This window comes from Eretmochelys imbricata, chromosome 1, assembly GCF_965152235.1.
Source record: "Eretmochelys imbricata isolate rEreImb1 chromosome 1, rEreImb1.hap1, whole genome shotgun sequence".
In the NCBI taxonomy this organism is placed as follows: domain Eukaryota; kingdom Metazoa; phylum Chordata; order Testudines; family Cheloniidae; genus Eretmochelys; species Eretmochelys imbricata.
This window is the reverse complement of record NC_135572.1, coordinates 294,362,769-294,388,934: the sequence shown is the minus strand read 5'-3', so window position 1 is coordinate 294,388,934 and position 26,166 is coordinate 294,362,769. Positions and strand designations below refer to the sequence as shown.

The 26,166-nt window shown below is 38.9% G+C and overlaps 1 protein-coding gene across 3 annotated transcripts in view; it reads left to right on the top strand.

Moving 5' to 3' along the window:
• FRS2 (fibroblast growth factor receptor substrate 2) overlaps positions 1–16,629 on the top strand; it is an 83,014-nt gene extending 66,385 nt beyond the window's left edge. For all 3 annotated transcript variants that reach the window (XM_077832946.1, XM_077832955.1, XM_077832937.1), the window contains 5 exons: positions 1,455–1,546; positions 2,966–3,152; positions 6,099–6,257; positions 11,793–11,956; positions 14,006–16,629. In XM_077832946.1, coding sequence (XP_077689072.1) covers positions 1,481–1,546; positions 2,966–3,152; positions 6,099–6,257; positions 11,793–11,956; positions 14,006–14,956 — 1,527 coding nt within the window. In that variant the 5' untranslated portion in view covers positions 1,455–1,480 and the 3' untranslated portion in view covers positions 14,957–16,629. The remainder of the gene's footprint in view (positions 1–1,454; positions 1,547–2,965; positions 3,153–6,098; positions 6,258–11,792; positions 11,957–14,005) is intronic.
• Positions 16,630–26,166: the final 9,537 nt, after the last annotated feature.

Genomic DNA, 26,166 nt, shown 5'->3' with positions numbered 1-26,166 from the left:
TTGTAAGAAAATAAAATTTTAAAAAGTGGAATGTTATCATTATTTTAATATTTTTATAATAGCTTGTGTGATTACTGCAAAATACTTCAGACATTTGTCATCTCAAGGAGAACTATTAGTGCATTTGGTTTTGTTGTGTCAATGAGATGTGTGTATATATAGGTTTCAGAGTAGCAGCTGTGTTAGTCTGTATTCGCAAAAAGAAAAGGAGTACATGTGGCACCTAAGAGACTAACCAATTTATTTGAGCATAAGCTTTCAATGAAGTGAGCTGTAGCTCACGAAAGCTTATGCTCAAATAAATTGGTTAGTCTCTAAGGTGCCACAAGTACTCCTTTTCTTTTTGTGTATATATAGTTAGTGGATGTTATTGGGGTGTATGAAAATTTAAATTAAATTCCTTTTAAAACTTAAAATTAATAGGTATATTTAAAAATATATATTTAAAATCGACAATCTAGCCTAAACTTACTAAAATGTATTAAATCATTTAATTAAAAAAAAATCAAGCAGTACATATTAGATGCTGACGTTTAAAAGATAGAACACTGACTTGGTGAAAGCCACTGATTAAGTACCTAGAACCAAAGTGTGTTGAAATGTGAAACCAACTCTTGATAGCAGTAGTCTCTTCTGCAGATAGAGAAAATATTTTCTTCAAATCAGTTTATTCCACTAGTTTTAGTTCAGTGACAGGTTCATTCAAAGTTAAGTAACTGGTTGGTAATCAAAAAAGCAGGAAAACTTGTTTTCCTCTTCCAATCTATGAATAAAAATGAGATACGAGAGAGTGAGTTGACTAGTTTTAAAATCTTGAAAGACATGATGACCAGAAACTATCACTTCAATTCACTAACTCAGGTACTTATTTTGTTTAATAAATCAAATTTAAATACAAAATATGTTTTGGTAAACTTACTTTCTCCCTTAGATATCTATCATATTCAAGGTAGTTTTATTTAATTAAAAACAGAATTTTAAAGTTATTTTATTAATTGAATTTCAATTTCCATCCAAATACAACTTGACTCAAATCACGAGTAAAATATTAATCTAGTAAGTAAATTCATCATTAACTATTTTCTAACATAACAGAATGTAAAAATTAGTAATCTGAAATGTTAAGCTATATAATTGCTTAAATAAATACAAACAGATATAAGGTATACTCCTGATTAGCAACAAGTACCAAATTTAGTGTAAAGGTTATATTTAGTAGTTGCAAATGAACACGTTTTTAATGATTACATCAACCAGTAAGAATCATCTTTGGTTTTTTTGCATTTGTTCTTTTTGTTTTCCTAACAATGACCTTAAATCAAGGTTTCCTGTTTGTTGATTTAAATCATGATTAAAATTGTTGATGTAAATGTCTTTGATTTAAATCAATCTACCCTGGGTATTCTTGGGTTCCCTTCCCCCAAGTAAATTACCACTTCCTTTTTTGGCTCTAGAGATTACATGGTCTTCTAAAGAAGCCATGGGTAGCTGTTGTAGCTGTCCAGATAAAGAGACTGTCCCAGACAACCATCGAAACAAGTTTAAGGTAAGCAGTTGATTTTTTTGTGTTGCAATCTATTTTGTCATTCCCTTGCAAAATAGAATTCAGATATAAGAATTGGAATGAAGAAAGTGTTTGTAATGTTCATGAAAATCAAGCCATCAGAGACGTATCAGTTTGTATGGCTATGAATTCCTCTTTATCCCTAAGGATATATTAGGTCCAGTAAAAGGAATATTTTAAAAGGTCTGGTTTTCAGTAGTGATGGATATTCATAGACCTCTGATCTTCTGTAAGGTGAAAAGCCATGTGTCTTAGGCGGTGAATCTCCATTTAAACAGAAGGTCAGTATTATTGTAGCATTTTTCAGAAAATGTCTTTTATTTGAAGAAGAATAGTCCTTGTTGTCACACGCAAAGAATTCCTAGGAGTTTTAGACTTTGAAATACATGTGCTTAACCTTAACCACAAGTAGCCCCATTGACTGCAATGGCCTCATTTTGCCCAGTTACACAAGATTGATATTTGATTTTCTGTCCCTGTCTGTCTCACCAAGATCCTAGAAGAATGAGGGCAAGTGGCTGTGCTTTCCATCATGAACAATGACTCTTGTAGACAACTTAAGGGGATGCTGTTATCTTAAATACCACATTAATGTCTTGACTTTTTTACATAGTTTTGTTACAAATAACACCTAATAACCGAAAGATCAGAGACTTTATTTCTGTTTTTCAATTTGTGCTTCAACAGCATTTTTTGTTTGGTGGTCAGTTTCTCTTTTCCCCCTATACAGTTAACTCCCTTGTTTGTGTGAGTCTTACTTAAAAACCGGGGAGAGAAAAAAAGAGACTATTTTTGCAAAACCACAGAAAATGTCAGGAGCCTCAGTAGCAGGTGAAACTATTTCTCCTTTTTTAAAATTGACTAGATTTCAATTTGAGTATCTCTTTTTAAGAAGAAAATTAATTATAACCAGTCTTTCTATTGAGTAAGGAGTGGTTGGGACAAAAGGCACTGAAATAGGGGCTGTTACAGTGTGAATAAATGTGGCGATTGTCCAAGTTCTATCAGGGATAAAGAGGATGTGGTGACTGTTTGTTTGTTTTAATGCACATATTACATATAAAAAATACAGACTCTTAGATTTATTGGACTTACCTTCAAACTTCTGTAGTGTTGAGGTAACAAGTCACATTAATGATTTGCGCCCTTTGTTACACACTGCTTTAAACATACACTTTTTTTTTAAAAAAAGAGGCAAATACTCTCATCTAGAGAATTAACACTTCCTGACTTGCTCTTATACAAAAATGTTTTGTTTTCAAAAATAGTTAAACCTGTAATGTTTTGTATCTCACCAGGAGCTATAAACTCTTTTCAAATTTGTATTTGATGGGTCAGATGCTTTATGTTAATGAAATGTCCAAGAAGCTTATATAATGGTATAAAACTCTTATTTTAAAGGTCATTAATGTAGATGATGATGGTAATGAACTGGGTTCTGGCGTAATGGAACTTACAGATACAGAACTAATTTTATACACCCGTAAACGGGATTCCGTAAAATGGCACTACCTCTGTCTCCGTCGCTACGGCTATGATTCAAATCTCTTTTCTTTTGAAAGTGGTCGAAGATGTCAAACTGGACAAGGTAGGTAGCATCTATATGTTTGTATATATAAGTATTTTAGCAACCTGTTCCACAAGTCTTTAAATGAAATACAATTCACTCAGTTTTTTCTTCCTGAGAGCAAGAGTGGAAAGAGTGGGCTTTTTCTCCTTGAATGTAGGCATCACAGAAAAATCTTATAAGTAGCCCTTTGGGGAACAGTTCTAGTTAAATGGCCAGCATTTTAAATAGGGTGGGCCTGATTGCTCTGGAGCAGTTTGTCTGCGCTATATGAAAGATGATCTGGGAGACTTCTAGTTTCTGAAATCACCAAAGACGTGGAATACTTTGTACTTCTTTGCAGTGACATCACTAATCAGTTTAAGAGCTGATTTAATGGGTTTTGTAGAGGGTTGAATCCAACTCTCCTGGCTCGAAGTGTTGACTTTCCTGATGTTTCTCCTTTTGGGAAAATGTAAAAATGAAGATTTCAGAGAAGCCTTTCTGAAAACTAACAGATTATTTTAGCTAAATTCATCACTACACCTGTTATGAGGGCAGCAAATGGGGGGGGGGGTATAATAAACCTGAGCACTTGCAGGATCAGGTCTGTCTGCCTTGTTTATTTTTAAACATAGTATTTAAAACACATACTTGCATTTTCTATCCTTCTCCCTAAAAAAAAAAATCACAAATGTTTGTTTATAAAAGCCAAAACATCAGTGAAATCATCCTGTTTCCTAAATTCTGTTTTTATTTTAAATATGAAGCACTTAATTTCAGCACATTTGAGAAGAATGAGGGATAGGTGGCTCCTACTTTTCCGTTCCCTTAATCCTGAGCTGACTGGGGAGTCAAAATGGCTCCCAGTTAATGGGCCAAACAGCTACACTAAATTACACCCACTGCAGCAGTCCCTATGCGACAACTGCACTGGCCAAGGAACAGGTGAAGTACCATGTGCTCCATGACACCCTTTCTATGCTTCCCTACCCGTGATGCACCACCTTCATGAAGATATTGGGTGGTGGCTACCCCATCTCCGACATTCAAGAATTCCTCTGTGTCAAGGGTAATCTATGGCTGCCTGATCATTGCAGATTCCTGCAGCACAGTGCAGCCAGACTGGGGCTGGAGATCTGGCTTGAAGTGTTGATTAACTTAAGTTTTTAAAAAGCAACCACTATTTAAAGCAGGTGAGAGTAGTTAGTCACCCATTTTTATCATTTTGTTAGGTTAAGTTGCATTCTTAACTGCCGTTAACATTGTTTACTCACTATTTTTTTTATTATGAGGCTCGTAAAAAAACAAAACTAACAAAAAAAACCCACCACAACTCCATACTCCTGAGCGACGTAGTTATACAGATTGAACTCCTGCTGCAGACAGCACTATGTCGATGGGAGGTCGTCTTCTGTCAACATAGCTGCAGCCTCTTAGGGAGTTGGAGTACCGATGCTGACAGAAGTTCTCCAGTCAGCACAGGTAGCATCTTCACTTAAGTGCTATAGCAGCACAGCTGCATCAGTACAGCTGCACTGCTATATGTGTAGACAAGAACCAGATTATTTGTTGTCTTTCTAAACTTGAAGCCCACTTCAGAACTTCACTGACCATGCAACATTGTTTCTGTGTCGGTAAACTGGGTATAGTAGTACATGTTATGAAAAAAGCCATGGCATCCTAGCTAACTTGAGTGGGGGGAAGGGAGTTGCCTTTTCATAGTATGGCTTTTAATATGAAAATATTTGAGAAATTGCTGCAGTAAGAAGTCTTGATTTTTGTTTTTCTTTCTTTCTATATATGCAATTTTATTGCACCTCATGTTCCGAAGTACTGACAATTTGGGAACAGAACATGTTTTATTCTTCCTTTCTAATAGAAGGGCAAATTTGAATTTCTCAAGCGTACACAGTTATTTTCTGAAGTATATCAAGCAAAATGTCAAATTTTTGGAGAGGTTTCACAGAAATTGTTTAGACCTAGAGTACTGCACATCTTGTAAGCTTCTACCTTTTGGAGCATTTTTTTAGTGATTAACGCCAAAATACAGTCAATATGTTAGATTGCTCTTTGTTCCATGGTATTCAAATCAATCAAAAGTTTGTAGATAACAAGAAGTGAATGTCATGATTGATTGCATTGTCAAAATGTAGTAGGATATAGGTATCTTAAAATAAAGATACTTTTTAGATGTATCCAGTCTTCTTAAAAAAAACAAAACCACATACACACTCTTCTTTTAACAAGAATATGTCAACTTTAAATTAATGCTTTCAATGGAAAGAATAACCAAAGCTGCGACTTCACTGCTTGTCTCTTTGCTTGGGATGGTAAGTTGGGCTCCCTCTACTGTTCAAAGACAAAGTGGCACAATACTTGGGCAATATACATAGTATTGATGCCAACTTTGTATTTTGTGTCTATCCCTAAGGCAGGAAAAAAAATGGTTTGTTGCTGTTTATTTCACACAATCTGTCTTCTAGCCCTTCATTTTAACCTTCTTTAAGAACGTGGACTTTTACCCTGTGTCAAAACCCTTCTTCCCTGTTGTGCAGGTATTTTATTTTTTATGGTAACTCAGTATAAACCTGATAAACACATAACCTTGCAGCACCAAAGTTCTATTCTTTTTACAGGTCTACTTATTAGATTATTCATTTTAAAACTTCGCTGTTTCATGAAGTGTTTTCCCTCATTTACCCAGAAATTTTAACAGATTTTCTCTTATTGGGTCTGTTTTATTTTCCAGTCTGTCCTTTGGTGCATTGGAAGCTTATTCATTTATCAGGTACTAATTTAAAAGGGCCTCACTATATATTTTTGTTTTGGTTGGTGCACAAAAAAGATAATAGCTCAGTTCCTTTAACAGGTATTCGTTAAGTGGACTCCTGTTTAGTTACTTAAAAATTAATTACATAACTGTTTTTAGAAGCAGTTCTTGTTTTCACTTAAAGGGATCTAAAACAATTTGTTGTATGTTTATAGGAATCTTTGCCTTTAAGTGTGCTCGTGCAGAAGAATTATTTAATATGCTACAAGAGATCATGCAGAACAATAGCATAAATGTGGTAGAAGAACCAGTAGTAGAAAGGAATCATCATCAAACTGAGTTGGAAGTTCCAAGAACCCCTCGAACACCCACCAGTAAGCATGGTTCTGCTCTCAAAGTATAATTTCTGTGTGTAACGTGACACCTTGCTTTAAATTTGATTTAGCTCTTCAGTTAGCAGCATGCAAGTAATCTAGTTAACGAACGAATACTGATTTAAATGCTATTGCCAGCTAAAGTGTTTGCAGTAGGTTTTTTTCTTTAAATACCATCACAGAATTCTCACTTCTAGATCTCCTTGCTCTGGGGCAGGACTGGCTAGGACTCCCAAAGCTGAAGAATTTGGCTAGGCTGTATTGGGACCTAACATCAGTGCACAAAAGCACCACTTCAGTATGTGCACATATGGTCGCTTTATGAGATCTTGTCTAAGGATTGCCTGATTACAACCACAGAGAATTATACGACAATTGTAAATGTCAGAATCCTTGTCCAAAATGTTCATGCTTTGTGTCAGCAGGCCCTGAGGGGCTGAATGAAGGTAGAACAGCAGAATTCTTCCTATCAGCTAAACAAGAAATTACTGACCTTTTCTTTATAGGGAAGGCTCCTGTAAGCATTTCCACCACTCTGTAGCAGCAAAGGGCTTGGCAAAGCTTGAATCTTCTTTGAGTATTGTCCCTTTGGCACCTTTGACTGGAGGTTTTCAGTAACAGTGCCCATTTGGCTTGTGCGTGCATTCCAGACATCCTCATGCCCGTACCAACGATATATAGAGCTGCATAGGCAAAATGCCCTCTGTTCCTTTTTAACTGCCCTTACGCTTGAGACTGAGCATCAAGTGTGCCTGGTTCACTTTAGGTGTAATTTAGCTTGGTTTGTTCTTTTGTTAAGTAGTTTTCTTAAATTTAATCTAGTTGTTAGTATTTAATTTTGGGGGTTCTGTTTGTTTTATTTTCCCCTCTTCTTTCACCTCTTGAGGGGTTATTTTGGAGATCAGCACTTCTGGGGTACACCAGGATTCCTAGGCTTTAAGCACTCTCTCTCCTGCCAGGAGGTAATCTGTGTCAGTGACGGCTATTCTCAGTGCCTCCACTGTTTGGGAGACATCCATATACTGACTAAGTGTAAGATCTGGACGTCTTTTAAAAGCAGAACTCATTAAGAATAGTGTGAGAGAGTTTAGATTGCTTATGATGGAACAAGTCCTAAGACTGGCCTCTGATCCAGGCTCAGAGAACCCCCCTGTACACTGGTCTCCCAGCACACTTAATGGCTTCATCTACCTCTGAGTTCAGGTCAACAAGAGCCTCATGGAACAAGACTATGGGTGCCAACAAGAGGATAAGGAGTACTAGGTTTCCTACCTGAGAGTCCTTGTCTTGTCTTAAAAAAAAAAAAAAAAAAAATCTCGATCACTGGTTTATAATTAATGTTCCGGAGACCTCTCCCAAAGGGAGTACCATTGAGGCGCCGACTGGCTCCAGTACCGAGAGGTCATCTCTAAGACATCATCTAAAAGCCCTGCCCAGTAGTGACACCTCCCTTGACATCAGGTCGTCATGTCCATTCCAGGAGACATTGTACTTTGAAGCAGTCAGTGCCATTAGACTCCTGCATACCTTCTCTGAGACTTTATACCAATGTCCCAGTCTACTTCATTGATATCATCTGAGTCTACTAGATGTATTTGTTCGAAGTGTTCCATGTGCTCATACTAGCACATTCTAGATGAGCACCTATCCTGGTACTGATGACAGTTTCTGCAGAATCCTATTCAACTTCTGCTCACACTCCATTGGTACCACAGGAATTTAGCTATTCAAAAGGTCTTTTTGTCTCAGACAAGCCTGTCTCCACTATTTATTGGTACCATACAATTGCCTATACTGAGATCTTCTGGGTCACCAACACCACATCTCTTGCCCAGATCTCCTACCTCTTTGATACCTACCGTTCAGGGTGAGCAGTTATCACCGCCACTGGATTATGGTGAGGAAAAGTCCGATTTCCAGATTTCTGTCCAGGTTACCTCTCTCTACTTGACAAGACATTTACTCTCTTGCCAGCTACACTGAGGGGGAGAGAAAGGGGGTTTAGAGGTTGGGAAATGACTTTGACCTCCATTCCATTGGTGCGGCAGATGGATGCCTCCTCCCATGCCCTATGGGCCTCCTCAGTGGCAACATCAAGATTCCTCAGTCTTTTTTTCCTCCCCTCAGATTAAACCCCAATATGGGATTTGAACTTCATTCTTAATTGTTTTACAAAACATCTCTGAGCCATTAACTACTTGTTCTTTACTTCCCCTCTCCATGAAAATGGCTACTTTTTTTTTTTTTTTTTTTGATGGCCCTCACTTCTGCTCGAAGGGTCGGAGAACTGAGATCTTTAATGGCAGATCATCCCTTTGGTGTTTTTCAAAAAAAAGTTTTGTTATGGCCACACCCTAAGTTTATGCCTAAAGTATCTTCTGAATTTCAGATTAACCAGGTCACTTATCTCCCAGTTTTTTCCCCAAAACTACATCAGACCAGGGATGTCTTCTATACCTTGAATGTCAGAAGGGCATTAGCCTTCTATTTGGACGAAACTAAACCATTTAGAAAGTCTCCCAGACTGTTTCAGTTGTAGACAGATCCAAAGGACCCACAGTCTCCTCCCAAAGACTCTCAAGGTGGATCTCTAGGGGTATTATTTCATGTTATGAGTCTGTCAAATCCATCCTCCTTCCAGGGTGCTAGCCCATTGTACAGGGCCTCTACCTATTTCTGTGGCATTACTGAAACCTGTTCTGGCTATTGAAATCAGCAAAGCCACAACCTGGACCCCTCTATATGCTTTGGTTCGTGCCTATAGATCAGATGTTGGCGTTGGTAATGCATTTTTGTCTTCACTATTCGACTTCGCTCTGAAGCTCCCTCCTGTGGGTGAGGACACTGCTTGGGAGTCATCTGAAGTAGAGAACTTGTTCCAGGGAAACTACTCAATGAAGGAGAGGTTACTCACCTTGTGCATAACTGGAGTTGTTTGAGATGCCTCCCTGAGGGTGGTCTGCTACAAGCCCTCCTTTCCTTCTGTTTTGGAGCTTCCTTTCATGGAACTTTGTGGTAGAGAAGGAACTGAGGGCAGTTTGCCTGTGCAGCTCTCTGTATCCCCAGTACAGGCAACCAGGATGTTTGGAGAACATACATGGGCCAAATGGGCACTGCTACTGAACATCTCCGGTCAAAGGTTCATGGGGTCATGTGCACCTCAAGTGGAGCACCCATAGGGACACATACCTTGAAGAACTCCAGCCACTGCACAGTTGAGTTACCTCTCTTTTTCCAATATCCCCATATTAGCCAAGACTGTCATTTTTGACTTTATAAATATCTAAGATGAGCTTTCTCAGGCCCAGTGTGTGGCTTTGGATGACTGCTCAGAACTCCTGTGACCTTGTCCAGACTGAGCTGTCCTCTGACACTTTTTTTTTTTTTTTTTTTTTTGACAGAATGTAGTTCTGAGGGCATGGTATGTATAGCTGAACAAATGGCTTGAATTCTGGCTTTTTGGAAGACCATTACCTCACAGATGTAGTCATAGATGTCTGTGTCATTCATGGCTTGCAGTCAGCTTCCATCTCTCACGTCTGCAGAACATATTTCATAGTAGCGGAGCCCAAACTCTCCCATGCCTATGAGTTTTGTTTCTTAGGATATCTTTATCTGGATATATTTGTGGATAATTCTTGCTTATTGAGCGCTCATCCTCAAATCCCTCTGCATTGATGCTTCTTGGTTAGCAGGAGGTGACTCATCCTCCCTTTTTATTAAAGAAAAAAAGAGCTGCTTTGCATCTTGCCTAAGGTACATGTAAATCATTGCCTGATGCAGTGCCTTTGGTTTTATTTTGAAACATCACATCCCTTAAGCTCCTTACTCACCAAGAGTGAGAATCCCATAACGATTGTATCTTTAAAGAAGAGAAAATTCTTTCTTCATCTTTGAACATATCTCACATGATTCTCACCCATACATCTCCTTTCAGAGTGTAGGAGTTCTGCCTATGAAGAGGTGTGCTCTGCTTTGTGGTGATTGTGTATTTGTGCATATTTATATACAAAAATAACATTGTCTACTGAATGTGGGTTTTTTAATATGAACTCACCCTTTATCCTTGCAGAGTTAATGATATGTTGGTACTGGTCATGTTCCAGCCTTTCGCTCTCTTTCGCTCTCACTCTCTTTCGCTCTCGCTCTCAAAAGGGAATTGGCAGTTAAGCTGTACCTTTCGTGCTGCGGGGTTGGAATGTTTCTTCTGATGTGGGGAGGGTGTGTGTGTGAAGCCCTCCAAAACTCTGTTTGTGGGAGTTCTGGCCAATCTCAGGTTGGAGGCTTGAGATCTAACAGTGAGGATCCGGTGGTGGTGATTTAAAAAAGTAGAATTACAGGCAAGTAATTTTCTTTTCCTTAAGGAGACAGCTTCATGTTACTAATGGCAATATTGAAAAGAAGTTTGATAAGGGTTATGGTTCCTCCTCCATCGAGATCTAAAAATGTAAACTTCTTGTTTCAGTGTTGTCTACACATTCACTTCAGATAACCTAGAACTGTAAAACTGTGAATTTGAAAAGTGGTGGAATGAAGTTCTCAAAAGTAGATACTCTTGTGACTAGTGATGTTACAAGAATATCTCTTTTGACAATCTTATATACTTAACTGGAAAACTGCATTAAAATTTGGCAGTGTGTGAAAACCTGAAATTGGCTTAACAATTTTTCTGATGAAATACTTGTAACCAATGAAACTAACTTATTTTCCCATTGTATATTTAGCTTACCCTTTGTTGAATAAAGTAAACGAGTTTGCAATCTTTGCTGTCATTCTGTATCATAAATATACTGACAAACAATGCAATGCAATTATGAAAAACAAATTAATTTTTCAGTAGCGTTTATATCTAAGGCCTGGGCTACACTGGGGGGTTCGAACTCAGATATGCCACTTCAGCTATGCAAATAGCATAGCTGAAGTCGAACTATCTTAGTTCAACTTACCTGGCCGTCCTCACGGTGGCGAGTTGATGGTGGCGGCTCCCCCGTCAACTCCGCTTACTCCTCCTGCAGAGGTGGAGTACAGGCGTCAATTCGGGGATCGATTTATCGCGTCTAGATGAGACGCGATAAATCGATCCCCGATAGATCGATCACTACCCGCTGATCCGGCGGGTACTGAAGACGTACCCTAATATACATTCCCGTAAATGTATATTGTAAAATGTATATTCCCGTTCTCTTGTTTATGCATGCAGACAATACAGTTTAAGAGGGCTGAACTTAAGAAAATGAATGTTGATGCCAATTCCACTTGGTTACTCAGCAGTAGTTGCTTTTCATATTTTCTTGAGGGGATTAAAATTTTTGGCACATGGTTTGTCAGTTAAATATTGAGGAGATCCAATCTAGATATATATTTTTTTAGGCACATATCTAGCCCCGTGAGCATTTGGCATTTGTTAAATATATTTATTTTGATAGTGTCCACAATGTACAATGCACTTTCCAAAGACAAAAGAGAGCAGCTGAATGATACATAAGGGGGCACTTTGAATATCTTTTTAATGCATCTTTTCTTAAATTGAATTAGCTCCTGGGTTCAGTGCACAAAGTTTACCTAATGGGTATCCAAGATATCCCTCCTTTGGAGATGCTTCATCACATCCTTCCAGCAGACATCCCTCTGTAGGAAGTGCACGGCTTCCGTCAGTAGGTGAAGAGTCAACGCATCCATTGCTTGTAGCAGAGGAACAAGTAAGCATAGTCTTTATTTTCACATATTTTGGGTTCAGCATTAATTCTACTGCTCTTATACTGACCCTGTAGATTTGTATTTGCACTTATTTTCCTAGATCTGTTTCCATGATGGAAAAATGTGTGGTTTTTTCTGATCTTGGCTGTGTATATCTGCATATTATGTTGTATTACTGTAAAATGTTTGCATGTGGTACCATTTTAGGATGATGATTAAAGCTAAGATTTTGTCATGGGTATTTTTAGTACAAATCAGGGACAGGTCCCAGGCAATAAAGAAAAAATCATGGAAGCCCATGACCTGTTCCTGACTTTTACTAAAAATATCCATGATAAAATGGGAAGGTACTGGGCAGCTGGGAGCTCTGGGGTCCCACTACCCATGCGGGCTCAGAGTTCCAGGTTCCCCCTGCAACCAGCAGTGGAGGGAAGCTGCAAGAATCCCCCCCTCCCCAGCCGTGGAGAGGTGGGGGGGTCCCCTGCCTCCTCTCCAACTGTGGGGAGCTGCGAGGGTCCCCCTGCCCAGCCATGGCCATAGCTGGGAGCTGCAGGGTACACCCGCTGCCCATGGGATCTGAGAGCTTGGGGGCACACTGCCTCAGAGTGGCGGGGGTACCTCACAGCTCCCTGCTGCCAGGGCTGAAGTCACGGGGGTCTTTAGAAGTCATGGATTCCGTGACAAAACCGTAGCCTTGATGATGATGTATATGGTGTGCATCTGGCGAAAGAGCAACTTTGTTTTCTTAGCTACTTGATTTAAAATACACATTATTATGCATTTATTTGTATTGTAATAGTGCCAGGAGTTCCCAATCATGAACTTAAGATAGGTGGGTAAGAGTCATATGGGGAGTCAGCATGGAAAAGTCACTGAGGATGATGATGAGAGACTGGGAGGAGAAAAAGAGGCAGAGCCAAAAGTCAGAGAGGAAGATAGATGGAGTTGAGTCAAGTGAGCACCTGCAGGGCAGGAAAAGGAGAGAACAAATGGTTGGAGTGTTCAAAGGAGAATGAATTAGGTGAGGGAGGGAGAACAGGGGTTGAAAGCAAGTGGAGTGGGAGAGAAGCTAAGTGCCTCACCGTGGCTTTTTGAGCATGTCACTGGGTAAGTGTTGTGGGAGAAATTACATCTGTGTATTTGACTCTCAGCAATGCTCTTTGGTAGAAGCAAATAACTTGAAAAATGAAGACACACATGACTGTTGATGTGTGAGGCAATCCGGAAAAGTAATAGTTATCATCATCTACTAGTGTGCCCTACACGCACTCAGCAGGCAAATCCTGGCAGAGATCTGGTATAGTGTGGAGCATAGAAGGGAGTTGTTCTCAATCATTACCTTTGCCCTCCAAGTTTCCAGATCCAGGAGTGGTATAGGGGATGACAGAATTCCATCTATCCATTCCCTTTAAAGCAAGGGGTTGGAAACACTGAAGGCATGAAGTGTGAAGCTAGTGGTGCACTTTTAACTCTCCCAAAGAGCATCTGCTACCAACACCCTGATCAGCACTTTTAATTCCGTAAATGTATAATTTAACATACCAGTCTGACCTCTTCAATCTTTATTTCTGAAACAGTTTTATAATTTGACAATTAATTGACTATATGCTCTTCGGTGGAAGTGCTGCTACCTAACCCTCCAAGTATGCCAGTGGCTTTAGTCAGAGCAGCCCCAAGGCTGTTCTGACCAATGTTGGGGCTAGCCTGGCACTGGATCAGGGAGCTGTAACCTCAGCAGAGCTCAGACGTAAGGTAGAATTGAGCTTATTAATAAATTTAATGGTAGAAATAGGTTCTCACTGGTTCGTCTGGGCACCTTTTGACATTATTTAAAACAACACTGCAAAAATAAGATGAGTAGCAAACCTCTGACAAAGCTCCACGCTCAACACAACCCAACAGGCTGGACTTTTACCCCAAAACTCTGTCCCCAAAACAGTTTCCTTCACTCTTCAGACAGCCAGGCAAAAAGATTGCAAGTCTTTGAGGGAAGGGAAGGAGTAAGGAGATTAAGAAAAAGTGCAACTAATGTTTGAATTTGTCCTCTACAGGTGCACACCTATGTCAACACTACTGGTGTCCAAGAGGAAAGAAAAAATAGATCAAGTGTGCATGTACCGCTGGAATTAAGGCTTTCTAATGTTGAAACAAGCAAGACAACAGAAGATCAGAATTGCACTGATGACAGAGATGCTCAGGTTCTCCTGGAGCCTGAAGGAGTCAAATTTGTTTTAGGACCAACACCTGTTCAAAGACAATTAATGGAAAGAGAGCAACTGGAGCAACTTGGGAGAGACCAAGTTAGTGGCAGCAGTACAAACAACTCTGAATGGGACACTGGGTACGACAGTGATGAACGTAAAGAAACACCTTGTGGTAATAAACTAGTGTATGAAAATCTAAACAGGTTATCAATCCCTAGTGCCTCAGGGGTCAGGAGAGGTCGTCTGACATCAACAAGTACCTCAGATACCCAGAATATTAACAACTCTGCTCAAAGGAGAACTGCATTGTTAAACTATGAAAACTTGCCATCTTTGCCGCCTGTTTGGGAAGCCCGCAAGCTAAGTAGAGATGAAGATGACAATTTAGGACCAAAGACCCCATCTCTGAATGGCTACCACAATAACCTAGATCCAATGCATAATTACGTAAATACAGAGAATGTAACTGTGCCAGCAAGTGCTCATAAAGTAGAATTTACACGACGTCGGGACTGTACACCAACAGTCTTTAACTTTGATATTAGACGTCCAAGTTTAGAACACAGGCAGCTCAATTATATACAGGTTGACTTGGAAGGTGGCAGTGACTCCGACAACCCTCAGACTCCAAAAACTCCTACCACTCCACTTCCACAAACTCCAACCAGGCGCACAGAGCTGTATGCTGTGATAGACATTGAAAGAACTGCTGCTATGTCAAGTTTGCAGAAAGCACTGCCACGAGATGATGGTACATCTAGAAAAACTAGACATAACAGTACTGACCTGCCTATGTGAAACCGGGAAGCATTAAATCATTTGCACCTTTTGTGAAGTTTATAAAATTGAAGATGCAAATACTTCATTTGCATTTCTTAACAGTAACGCTTTTTATAGAGTAATAGACTTTTTTCTGAATACTTCATGTGCTTGTCTAACAAAAGGGAAATAATGTAGAGCAGGTACTCATTAAATGACACCATTTTATTCTACAGTAATAGTAATTGTTGTGCAGAAGCATTGCCACTTTTCACAGTGCCTCTTTACTTGGTTAGAGTTGGAGTGACTGCTAGTTCTGAAGTTATCAATATTCTGGCCATGTGCCTATAGTCATTGTTATAACATTTTATAAAGCCTCTTGATGTGCATTATTAGCTGATAGCCCTAATCTTGCAAGGTTGATATTTGTACCTTCACTCTCTTCATTCATGTGGCCTCCTCCAATATGAGAGGTGTGAGTAATTCATTATTCAATCAGTTTGACTTACATAATACATATTGGCTCATGTGAAGGGATATAAACACCGTGCTTCCTTGTATATGTCAGTTCATTTTTTGAAGTAATTTGGACAAGCTTCAAATTCTTGAAGGTTTTTTAAATTTCTGTAACATTGAGGGGTTACATCAAGTTCACTTGGTCAGAGATAGAGTTGGGTCTGAAATAAGCCATAAGTCATTTCCACTAGAAAAGATATTTCCAAGTGGTAGTATCAAGCTTCCTGAACAGTTTTACCGAATTTTAATCTGAGTTTTCTGAAGGAATTCAAAGGTTGATTATATCTGTGATTTTAAGGTGTTCTCTAATTTCACAGTTCTGCTCACCTTTCCATCTTCATGTGTGGGATGTCTTTTGACCTATTTTGTATTGTCTGTAGCTTAAGAACAGTTAAGTTTTTGTGTATAACTTCAATGATTGTTTAGGGTTTTTATGTGTGTTGCTCCTATTCAGTCTGCACATTGTCAAAGAAAAATCTCTTGAAGGTTCAGTGGGAACCTTTTTTACTTAACAGGGTTGCTTTTGTCCAGTGTTCTATTGTTCTACTTTTTATGTCTGGCAGAAACATCCCAAAAGTGTTAGTGTCCAGCAGCATACAGCATCGCACAAGTGGAAAGGTGTATTATGCATTTTTGTCTTCCTCTGAAGCATCAAATATAGGTCACCATGGGAAGCAAGGTACTGCAGTTGGTAGTTCAGTGTGCCAAATCTTAAATTCTAACTGTGTGGATCTGTAGATGATGTACTTGGATTTAGACCGAATTAGTTACTTACAATATGTAGAGAATTTTCTGAAGGTAATATCTATGGGCATATATATTTTCCCTTTGCAGCTAGTTAACTCAGTTACTCTAATGGCTTAACTGCTGCTCGATGTTATGGTACATCCAAGTAGAACGCATCTGCTGAACATGCCAGGTATGCCCTTGATTGACAGTCCCTTGTTCTATACTGAATATTAATAGAATTGATAGCAGTACAGCAGGTGCAGCGCAGGACCAGAAAAAAAACAGATTAAGCTTGAGCCTGTGATTTCAAAGGAACTGACCACTATGTGAACTGGTGTGACGAATAATAATCCTTGAGCTGTGGGTGAGAAAAATCACATGCAAGAAACCATAGGGGAGGTCTGAAAAAATGCTTAGGGTCCTCATGTAATATTTGAGCTTTCATATAAAACAAAACACTATTTCCAGTTCTTTGAATTTTGTGGAAGGTGTTCCTGTTTCCCTATTACATTTTCCTTTTGTCTTCAGCCAGATAAATAGTAGGAAGAGTGATAGCTGAAATACATTTTTCCTGTTCACCCCAGTGAGATAATGGCAGCCTCATTTATATAGGTCAGGCCTTTTTATCCTGAAGGATTTCCAGTGTTCTTTACAAACTTTATAATTCTAAAATGCATCTAGGTGCACAATCCATATGCTTCACAGTAGTAAGGGAACAGGAGCCTTAGTTGGGACGTTGTAAGAAAACTTCACTGAGATCAAGAAACTTTTCCATAATCATTTCACCATTAGTCTATGCACTTGTATACGTTTTTTTTATTTAGGTGCTCAAAAAGGTGAGGGACTAGTAGCATTTCACTAGAACCAGAGGTAGTGCAGATGCATGGTGCTATAAGTGTCCCTTGCTCCGCCCTGACATTGCACCTCTGTTGTGATTTGCATCACACCATGCATATACTAATCCTGGGTCTGTCTTGAAGCATGATTGCCAATTGTTGCAAACTGTGTGGTGGATGTGTGAAGTGGGCTAGGAACTAGAATCAGACCGACAAACTGTTGCGAATTTGTAAACTAAGACAAGATTTCAGCACTATATTTCAAGCAGTTAAAAAGCTAGAACACTTAACTCATCAGCTATCTTATCTAGAGACTTATATGGCTCGCGTCACCATAATCTCTGAGTGTCTTAATCATTAATGGATTTTATCCTCAAATACCCCTGTAGAGTAAGTAAATACTGTCCCCAATTTACAGATGGGGGAACTGAGACCCAAGTAAACTATACATGACTTGCTGAAGGTCACACATTGAGCCAGGAATTCAACCCCACTCTCATGAGTTTTAGTCCAGTGCCCTTTCCACTAGATCATCCTTCCTATCCAAGACCTACCATGGACCATTCAGAATAACGTTGTTGCCAACTCTTGCAATTTTATGAGTGTTGTAATATTTAGTGTTTTTCTTAAAGCCGTAGATCCTGGAGTTGTGAATACTGCAAAATCTCACTTTTTCCTTTTTTTCTCCCCCCTCCCCCCAAAAAAATAAAGTTAAATTTCTTGCCCTTGGGGAGAAAAGCTTGAAAATATGATCCCTAAAGGATCAAAAACCAGAAGGCCTCTAAAAAGAAGCCAAATCCAATCTCATGATTTTTTTTTCCTCATTCATGATATTTGAATTCTTGGGGTTGGTGATGCTTTTAATATGACAAATGCAAAAGACATCATACTGCACCTAAAGGGAAGAGTATCTCTAACATACAGAGTGCATTTTAGCATTAAAGATGTTAAGCATGGTGTTTAGGTTCAGGCTGTTACCTCCACCCGCATATTTTTCAAGAATGTCCCTAAACCTCTTCCATTTCCCTAAGCAGGTAAGAGATAGAAACTACTCAATTCATCTATGGCATTGTTTTTATTTAATTTTCCTATGAAGTAGTTGCACTTTACCCTTGGAGACTTGGTTGTATCTCAGTCTCTTTGTGATGTTAGATTCACTGTCTGCAGATCTGGGGTTCAGTTTTTAGCTGAAATTTCTCAACTGTATTTTTAAGCATATTTATTTTGGACCCACAGGTGTACAGAGCAAGATGCAACAAATATATAACAGTTCATTGGAAAATAACTGGCATAATATGTGAAGATTACCTAACCAATGCCCAGAAAAAGTGGCAAATTTTCTTTTAATTGTGTTTATCCACAATGTTCAGCTGGCCCCTGTCTTTCAGGCACATGACATATTCCACACTACTAATCCTCCAATGTGTAAAGCCTTTAAGATAGAAGTTGCTCCCCCCCGATGCCATGACTAGTAAAAGGTGCGGAGCGTTCATATATTCTACTACGTAAGTAGCTGCTCTAACCAATTCTTATTTGCAGTGTATAAAATCTGAGGAGGCACTGTCCAAGACTCCATTGTTGCATTGAAAATGCAGTTAAAGTGGGAATTTAATCCATGGGTTACACAAGGGAAAAACAAGTATTTCCTTCCCAAATTGATATTGCATACTTAAGAGGTGCAGAGTTCTATTTTGTGAAAGTTTGTGTTTTTTTCCAGTGGTTCTATCAAATACATTTAAAAATGACCAATTCTGGAAAAATTTGACTGGCTTTATAATGTTCTTTTGGTTTCTCCTCAGTGAAGTGTCTAAATTAAAAAATAAATAAAATGTACTCATGTACTGATAATTTATTCAGCATATGGAAGGTGTTGAATATAACAAGTGACACAGTAAGGCCCTAATCTTGCTCTCATTTAAATCCATAACAAAACTATTATCTTCAGTAGTGCAGTATCAGGCCCCCAAGTATTTATCTTTACATTTTGCACTTAGACAAATGTCTCAGCATTTAAATAATATCAGTGTGTTCAAATCTCTGACATGAAAGCATTTTATTGCAACATAGAATGCAGTTAGTCTGGGCCACAGCTATGATATATAGGGTCCAGGTCAAGATTTCAAAGCGGGGCCACTATGTGGCCCAGCTCCCTGCAACAGCTGCATGAGCAGCCACTGCAGTATTGTTCCTTGGAGCCTCATTTCCTCCTGTACAAGGGCTAGTCTCACCCTCCCTAGTGTTTGATAATCCATCACCCTTCACCCAGTCAGGCTTTCATATTCACTCAGAGCCCAGACAGGCACTGAAAGAAATGGAGGCATCTACACTCAATTTATTTCACTTATGGTAAATTAAATAGTACTTTCATGGGCATGACAACCTGAAAGTGTTATCTAAGTGTGAGAGACAGAGACAGGTATCCTTGTGTAAATCAACAGTTGGTTTCAATGGAGTTATGCCAATGTACATCCACTGAAAAGCCAGCCCAGAATATTCATGTTGGTATCTGGGGTAGTTCCATTTTTGCCCAGGATGAGGCAGTATCAACAGAGGACAGATTGCCTTTGCCTTCTTTCACTTCAATTAGAGCAGGGCTGTCAAGTGATTTTTAAAAAATTAATTGCGATTAAACAATAATAGAATATCATTTATTTAAATATTTTGGATGTTTTCTACGTTTTCAAATATATTGATTTCAATTTCACCACAGAGTACAGTGCTCACTTTATATTTATTTTTGATTACAAATATTTGTGCTGTAAAAAACAAAAGAAATAGTATTTTTCAATTCACCTCATACAAGTACTGTAATACAATCTCTTTATTATGAAAGTTGGACTTACAAAGGTAGAATTATGTGTAAAAATAACTGCCTTAAAAAATAAAACAATGTAAAACTTTAGAGCCTACAAATCCACTCAGTCCTACTTCTTGTTCAGCCAGTCACTCAGAAAAACAAGTTTGTTTACATTTGCAGGAGATAATGCTGCCCCCTTCTTGTTCACAATGTCACCTGAAAATGAGAACAGGCGTTTGCATGGCACTGTTGTAGCGGTGTTGCAAGATGTTTGTGCCAGATGCGCTAAGGATTCATATGTCCCTTCATGCTTCAACCACCTTTCCAGAGGACATGCATCCATGCTGATGATGGGTTCTGCTCAATAACAATCCAAAGCAGTGCAGATCGATGCATGTTCCTTTTCATCATCTGAGTCAGATGCCACCAGCAGAAGGTTGATTTTCTTTTTTGATGGTTCGGGTTCTGTAGTTTTCGCATCGGAGTGTTGCACTTTTAGGACTTCTGAAAGCATACTCCACACCTTGTCCCCTTCAGATTCTTAAATCTTGGGTTAAGTGCTGTAGCTATCTTTAGAAATCTCACACTGGTACCTTCTTTGCGTTTTGTCAAATCAGCAATGAAAGCATTCTTAAAACTAACAACGTGCTGAGTCATCATCCAAGACTGCTATAACATTAAATATATGGCAGAATGCAGGTAAAACAGAGCAGGAGACTTACTGTTCTCCCCCAAGGACTTCAGTGAGAATTTAATTAACACATTTTTTTAACAAGCGTCATCCACATGGAAGCATGTCCTCTGCAATTGTGGGCAAAGCATGAAGGGGCATATGAATGTTTGGCATGTAGCACATAAATACCTTTCAATGCCTGCTATAAAAAGTGCCATGCAAATGCCTGTTCTCACTTTCAGGTGACATTGTAAATAAGAAGCCAGCAGCATTGTCTCCTGTAAATGTAAACAAACTTGTTGGTCTTAGCTGAACGAGAAGTAGGACTGAGTTGACTTGTAGGCTCTAAAGTTTTACATTGTTTTGTTTTTGAGTGCAGCTATGTAACAAAAAATCTACAGTTGTAAATTGTACTTTTACTATAAGGAGATTGCATTACAGTACTTGTATGAGGTGAATTGAAAAACTATTTCTTTTTATAATTTTTACAGTGCAAATATTTGTAATAAAAATAATATAAAGTGAGCACTGTACACTTTTTGTATTCTGTGTTGTAATTGGAATCAATATATTTGAAAATGTAGAAACACATCTAAAATATTTAATTTCATTTGGTATTCTATTAACAGTGCAATTAAAACTGATTAATCATGATTTTTTTAGTTAATCGCGTGAGTTAACTGCAATTAATCGAGAGCCAGAATTAAGAGTGAACAAGTTTTCGTTGAGTTGTTACTGCATTGTGTGTGATGTTGCATCCCTGATGTGGAGCTCTGTTTCTTAACAGAACTGCCTGCTTCATATAAGGTGGAATCTGTAGTAGAACTCCGTATCTGCACTGTACTGTGTTTATGGCTGCAAATAAAGATGAATGTGAGGAAACATACTGTAGAGGCTGGTAGTGGATCTAATTGGTTTCTTAGAGGAAAACTTCTTCTTTCTTGACCATCACTAGAAGAGGTCAAGAAAAGTTTGAGCCTGCTTGTTGGCTGATAGAAATTGATTTTTGGCATTTAAATGTAGGGGTTTTTCCATGAATAACAATTCAGGCATTCAAATTTGACAGTATTTACTTCATAAAAATATTTAATCAAACTCATGTAAGATGTGTTCATGTTGAATTCTTCTTTTACAGTCTCAAAAAAAAAAAAAAGAGAGAGCGCCTAGGGGAAATTCCAGCACAAAAAACTGCGTTAACATGGAGTTAAGGTTGCTAATGTCCATTCCTAAATAGTACTCATTAAAAAGATAGGAAATCTTGAGTTAAGGTTCTTTCACAATCTTTAGAAAATATTTCCTCTTCCAGGCAACACACACACACGATGAATAGGAAATTAAAATTTACATAGCAGACTTAACTCTGACCATACATGTGTTAATGTTCCTTGTAATTGTGCTTTAAGTATGACTTAAGACATTTGTCAGATGTATTATTAGGATATTATCCTAATGTTGTTTACTCCAGTTTAACGCAGTATTTTGTGTGGAAATATGTAGGTATATAGGTGAAAGTATGTCTGATCTTTAAAAGTCATGAAACAAGTATTGGACATTTTTATATTTTTATATATTTACAAAGGGCATTTAAAATTTTTCTTGCAGTTTTAGTAATTATCTAGTGTGATAATACACATATTGTGACAAAGTTTCCTGATATATCCATTACCTTGGTGTATTTCTATTTAATGTAGCAAATATGTATATATACAAATGAGATGATGTAAAAATATAATTAAGAATTAGGTTGTATGCTCCTTGGGGCAGGGACTAAGTCTTCCTTTGTGTTTTGTAAAGCACCTAGCACAATGGGACCCCAACACTGACTGGTGTCTGAGAATTACAGTGATAAAAATAAGAGGAGATAATGAAGATGCAGGGCCAGAACTTCACCTTTAATTGAGAAGCATGAGTACTTAGATGCCATGAAGCTTACCTTTCCACTCCCTGATTCTGGGAGCCACTCTGTGCCTGGCTATTTCCCAGGAACATTCTCCCCACTAGCTGCAAACCAGCCCAAAATCACAGCAGGTGAATAATAGAGCATAGGGGTATATCAACCTTTTATCACATCCTCTGTGCTTGCTGCAGAGGTGGGGGTGTGAGGCAGGAGCCTCTCTGTGGATTACCTTTGTACTGGAGTGATCTTGAGCTGGATACACTGTCTCTGGGCCCATTGAAGCCAACAGAAAGATTCATTGCCCACTGAAGCCTACAGAAAGATTTCTGTTGATTTTGGTGTCTGTTGGACCAGGTGCTACCTGCTCAGATTCTGCTGGCAATGAGTGCAAAATGGCTGTACTACACCAGAAGATCTGGTTGATCAAGCTATTCAGGAATGACCTAAAAATACTGTAAAAATATAAATATATTACCTGTACTAAAAAAAATTCCTATTTGTGGTCACCAGAGTTAAAATTACAATATAAATTTTTATTTGTCATACATAAGTGTAGATTGATTGAGCTGTTATGTATGAAAGAGGAAATGATTCTAAAGAGTGTGAAAGAAACAGCTCAGGATTGCTTTTATTTTTAATGCTAGGAATGGACATCAGCATCCTTGACTCCAAAATTAATGCAAATTTTGGCATCGGATTGTGTAAGGGGGTGTGTGTGGGTGTGTATGCACGCACACACACAATATACTATATATTTGGTACTAACTTTGTACTTTCCCTGAAGTTGCCAAATCTTTAACACAGACATTCTCACTTGTAAGATATTGGTACTTAATTACTGAATGTATAGGATATGCTTCTGGTTTGAAAAGGAAAATTAGTGTTGTATGGTATCCCACAATGCAGTGTGTCCCAACTGTAAACGTTGCCTTTTTTTGCATGTAACACCTCCTTCTGTTGTTGCATCACCTAGAACTATTACTTCTGAACCATCGTCTGCATCTTAACTAAACTGCAAATTTGCAGTTACAGTACAACTGAATACAGCTCTAGCATGAAAGCTGACTGGTAGTAATAGTACAGCAGTCACCATTGTGCCACAAATGCATTTATTAAATGCAGAAATATATATTTCTATAAAAGCCAAAATCATGTTTTTATGTTCCTTTATGGTCATTACATTGTATGATATTGTAAGATTATGTTCTAATTTGCATTATAAAATGTTTTTTCCTACTTAAAGGCATAAATATAACAACTTTGTATAAAGGTAGCTTTCTAGATTTTTATTTCTTTTATAAAAATTATAAATAGTGGGAGTACCATTGCCAAATTGTTTATAAAATGTCCATGAACTTTGTCCTGTTTGGTTAATCTTTTACAGACATTCCATGTTTCTTTTTATGAGAAAATTGACACTTTCTGCATAGTACAGTATTTTTATGCTGTTCCAAATCAGCATATTAGAATTTTAATTTAAGTTGGGTTTGCATTTTCATTACTGATAGCTTACCAAATGTTCATTTTTAAAAAATGTATTATGTAATGTTGACAACATTGTCATCCTCCCTCATCAGTGCCAACTTCATTTTTTTTTAAATTGTAGCATGGCAATAAAAATGATTTTACATTGTTGGGAGCATGTGAATTTCTTGTTTGAGACTCAGTTATGATTTTCATTATTCAATATTGGGTGTGTTGTACCTTCAATGGAAAAGAGATTTGTCCTTTTTCACCATTGTCCCTGGCATACCAATAGCCTTATTAGCTAACATTGTGTATTCACTTAATTTTCTGAATCTCATTTATCACAAAGACTGCCTCTATTCTATTTCCTTTGTATTACTAGGATACATAATTTTTTAAGTTTGGAAATTTTCTGTGGTGGCCCTGGAAGTATGTGTGGATTTTTTTGAGTGGTGTTCAGGCCTTACATCTTTGTAATATATAGAAAGATGTTGCTTTTTCACTGTGGTGCCATTTAAATTGATACATATCCCATATTTCTTGAAGTAAATAATCAGTTCTATAGAAAATGAACTAAAAATCTTGTTGAAGGCAGATAGAAAAATTAGGTCACGAGTCATCCCCTTAATCACAAGATGTTAATGTGTCATAACTGAATTAACAGCACCAGTAAAAGTATTAAAACAGCCTTGTAAAATCACAGTGGCAAGGACTATAAATTTTAATCTGCAATAGCTCAGCATACTAAACTGAACTACTGGTTCAGCAGTAAGCATAGGTCATAAGACTGTATTGATGAAGCCCCAATGATGGTAATTTATGCTCTGACTCAACCGTCCATCCTTATGCAGCTAAGCACTTAGCCTGTGCTTAACTCTAAGCCCTTCCTTATGTTCCACTGACTTCATAGAAATATAGGGCTGGATGGACCTGACGAGAACATCTAGTCCACCCCCACCCCCTATTCTGAGGCACAATTGAGTATACCTAGACCATCCCTGACAGATGTTTCTCTAACAGGTTCTTGAAAACCTCCAGATGGTGAGGATTTCACAATCTCCTTCTGTAACTTGTTCTAGTACTTAACTTCCTAATATCTAACTTAAATCTCCATTGCTGCAAACTAAGTCAACTGCTTTTTGTTCTACCCTCAGTAGACATGGAGAACAATTGAACACCATCTTCTTTATACTAAGCTTTTTCATATTTGAAGATTGCTGTCTCTCCTCACTCACCTTCACTCTAAAGCAAACATGCCTTGTTCCTTTAATCTTTTCTCATAAATCATGTTTTTTAAACCTCTTAGCAGTTTTGTTGTTCCGCTCTGGATTGTCTCCAGTTTTTTCACATTTCTTAAAATGTGGTGACCTGAACTGGATTCAGTACTCCAGATGAGGCCTTGCCAGTGCTGAGTATGGCGAAACAATTACCTACTTTGTCCTACATATGACATTCCTGTTACTACATCTCAGAATTAAATTTACCTTTTCCACAATACCGTCACACTGACTCATATCGGATGGTGATCTATTATAACCTTGGGATCCTTTTTCTGCAGTACTATTGCCTAGCTCAGGGGTCTCAAACTCAATTTACCTTAGGGCCAGTGCCAGTCCTCAAATTCTCCCAGCAGGCCAATAATGTTATTCATGCTGCCCACAACCTGCCCGCCGCCCCAAAAAACTCCACCCCCCCACCTGTTAAGGCTGTGGGAAGGAGTTTGGGGGGGCAGAGGGGGAGGAGGTCTGGGATAGGGGATTGGAGTGCAGGCTCTAGGAGGGAGTTTAGGTGCTGGGTGCAGGCTCTGGGCTGGGGCAGGGGGTGGGATTGCAGCCTCTGGGAGGGCGTGCAGTGCTTATCTGGGGCTCCAAGACGGGCCGGGGGCCCCCGTGTGCTGCTGCCCCCAGGCACCGCCCCTGCAGCTTCCCATTGGCCGCAGGAGTGCTCAGGGAGGGGGGCAGCGGACAGAGGCACAGCCCTGTCCTGGGGCTGCGGGGGAAGGAGGGGCAGCAGATATCTGGAGCAAGCAGGCAGAAAACACTCTGCTCCGCTGTGCTGCGGGGGCCCTGGGCCATTGTAAATTGCCTGAGCTGGGGAGCGCCCGGGGCGGCAGGTGGGAAAGCCCTGGCCCAAAACTGCTGGAGCCCCACGGGCCACATTGGGGAGGTTCACAGGCCGCAGATGGCCCACAGGCCACGAGTTTGAGACCCTTGGCCTAGCCAGTTGTTCCCATTTTTATTTGATTTTTCTTTCCTCTGCAGGGATTGTATTTGTCTTCATTGAATTGCACAGTTATTTTGATTTCTAATACTTTGACAGAAAGTATTTGCAACC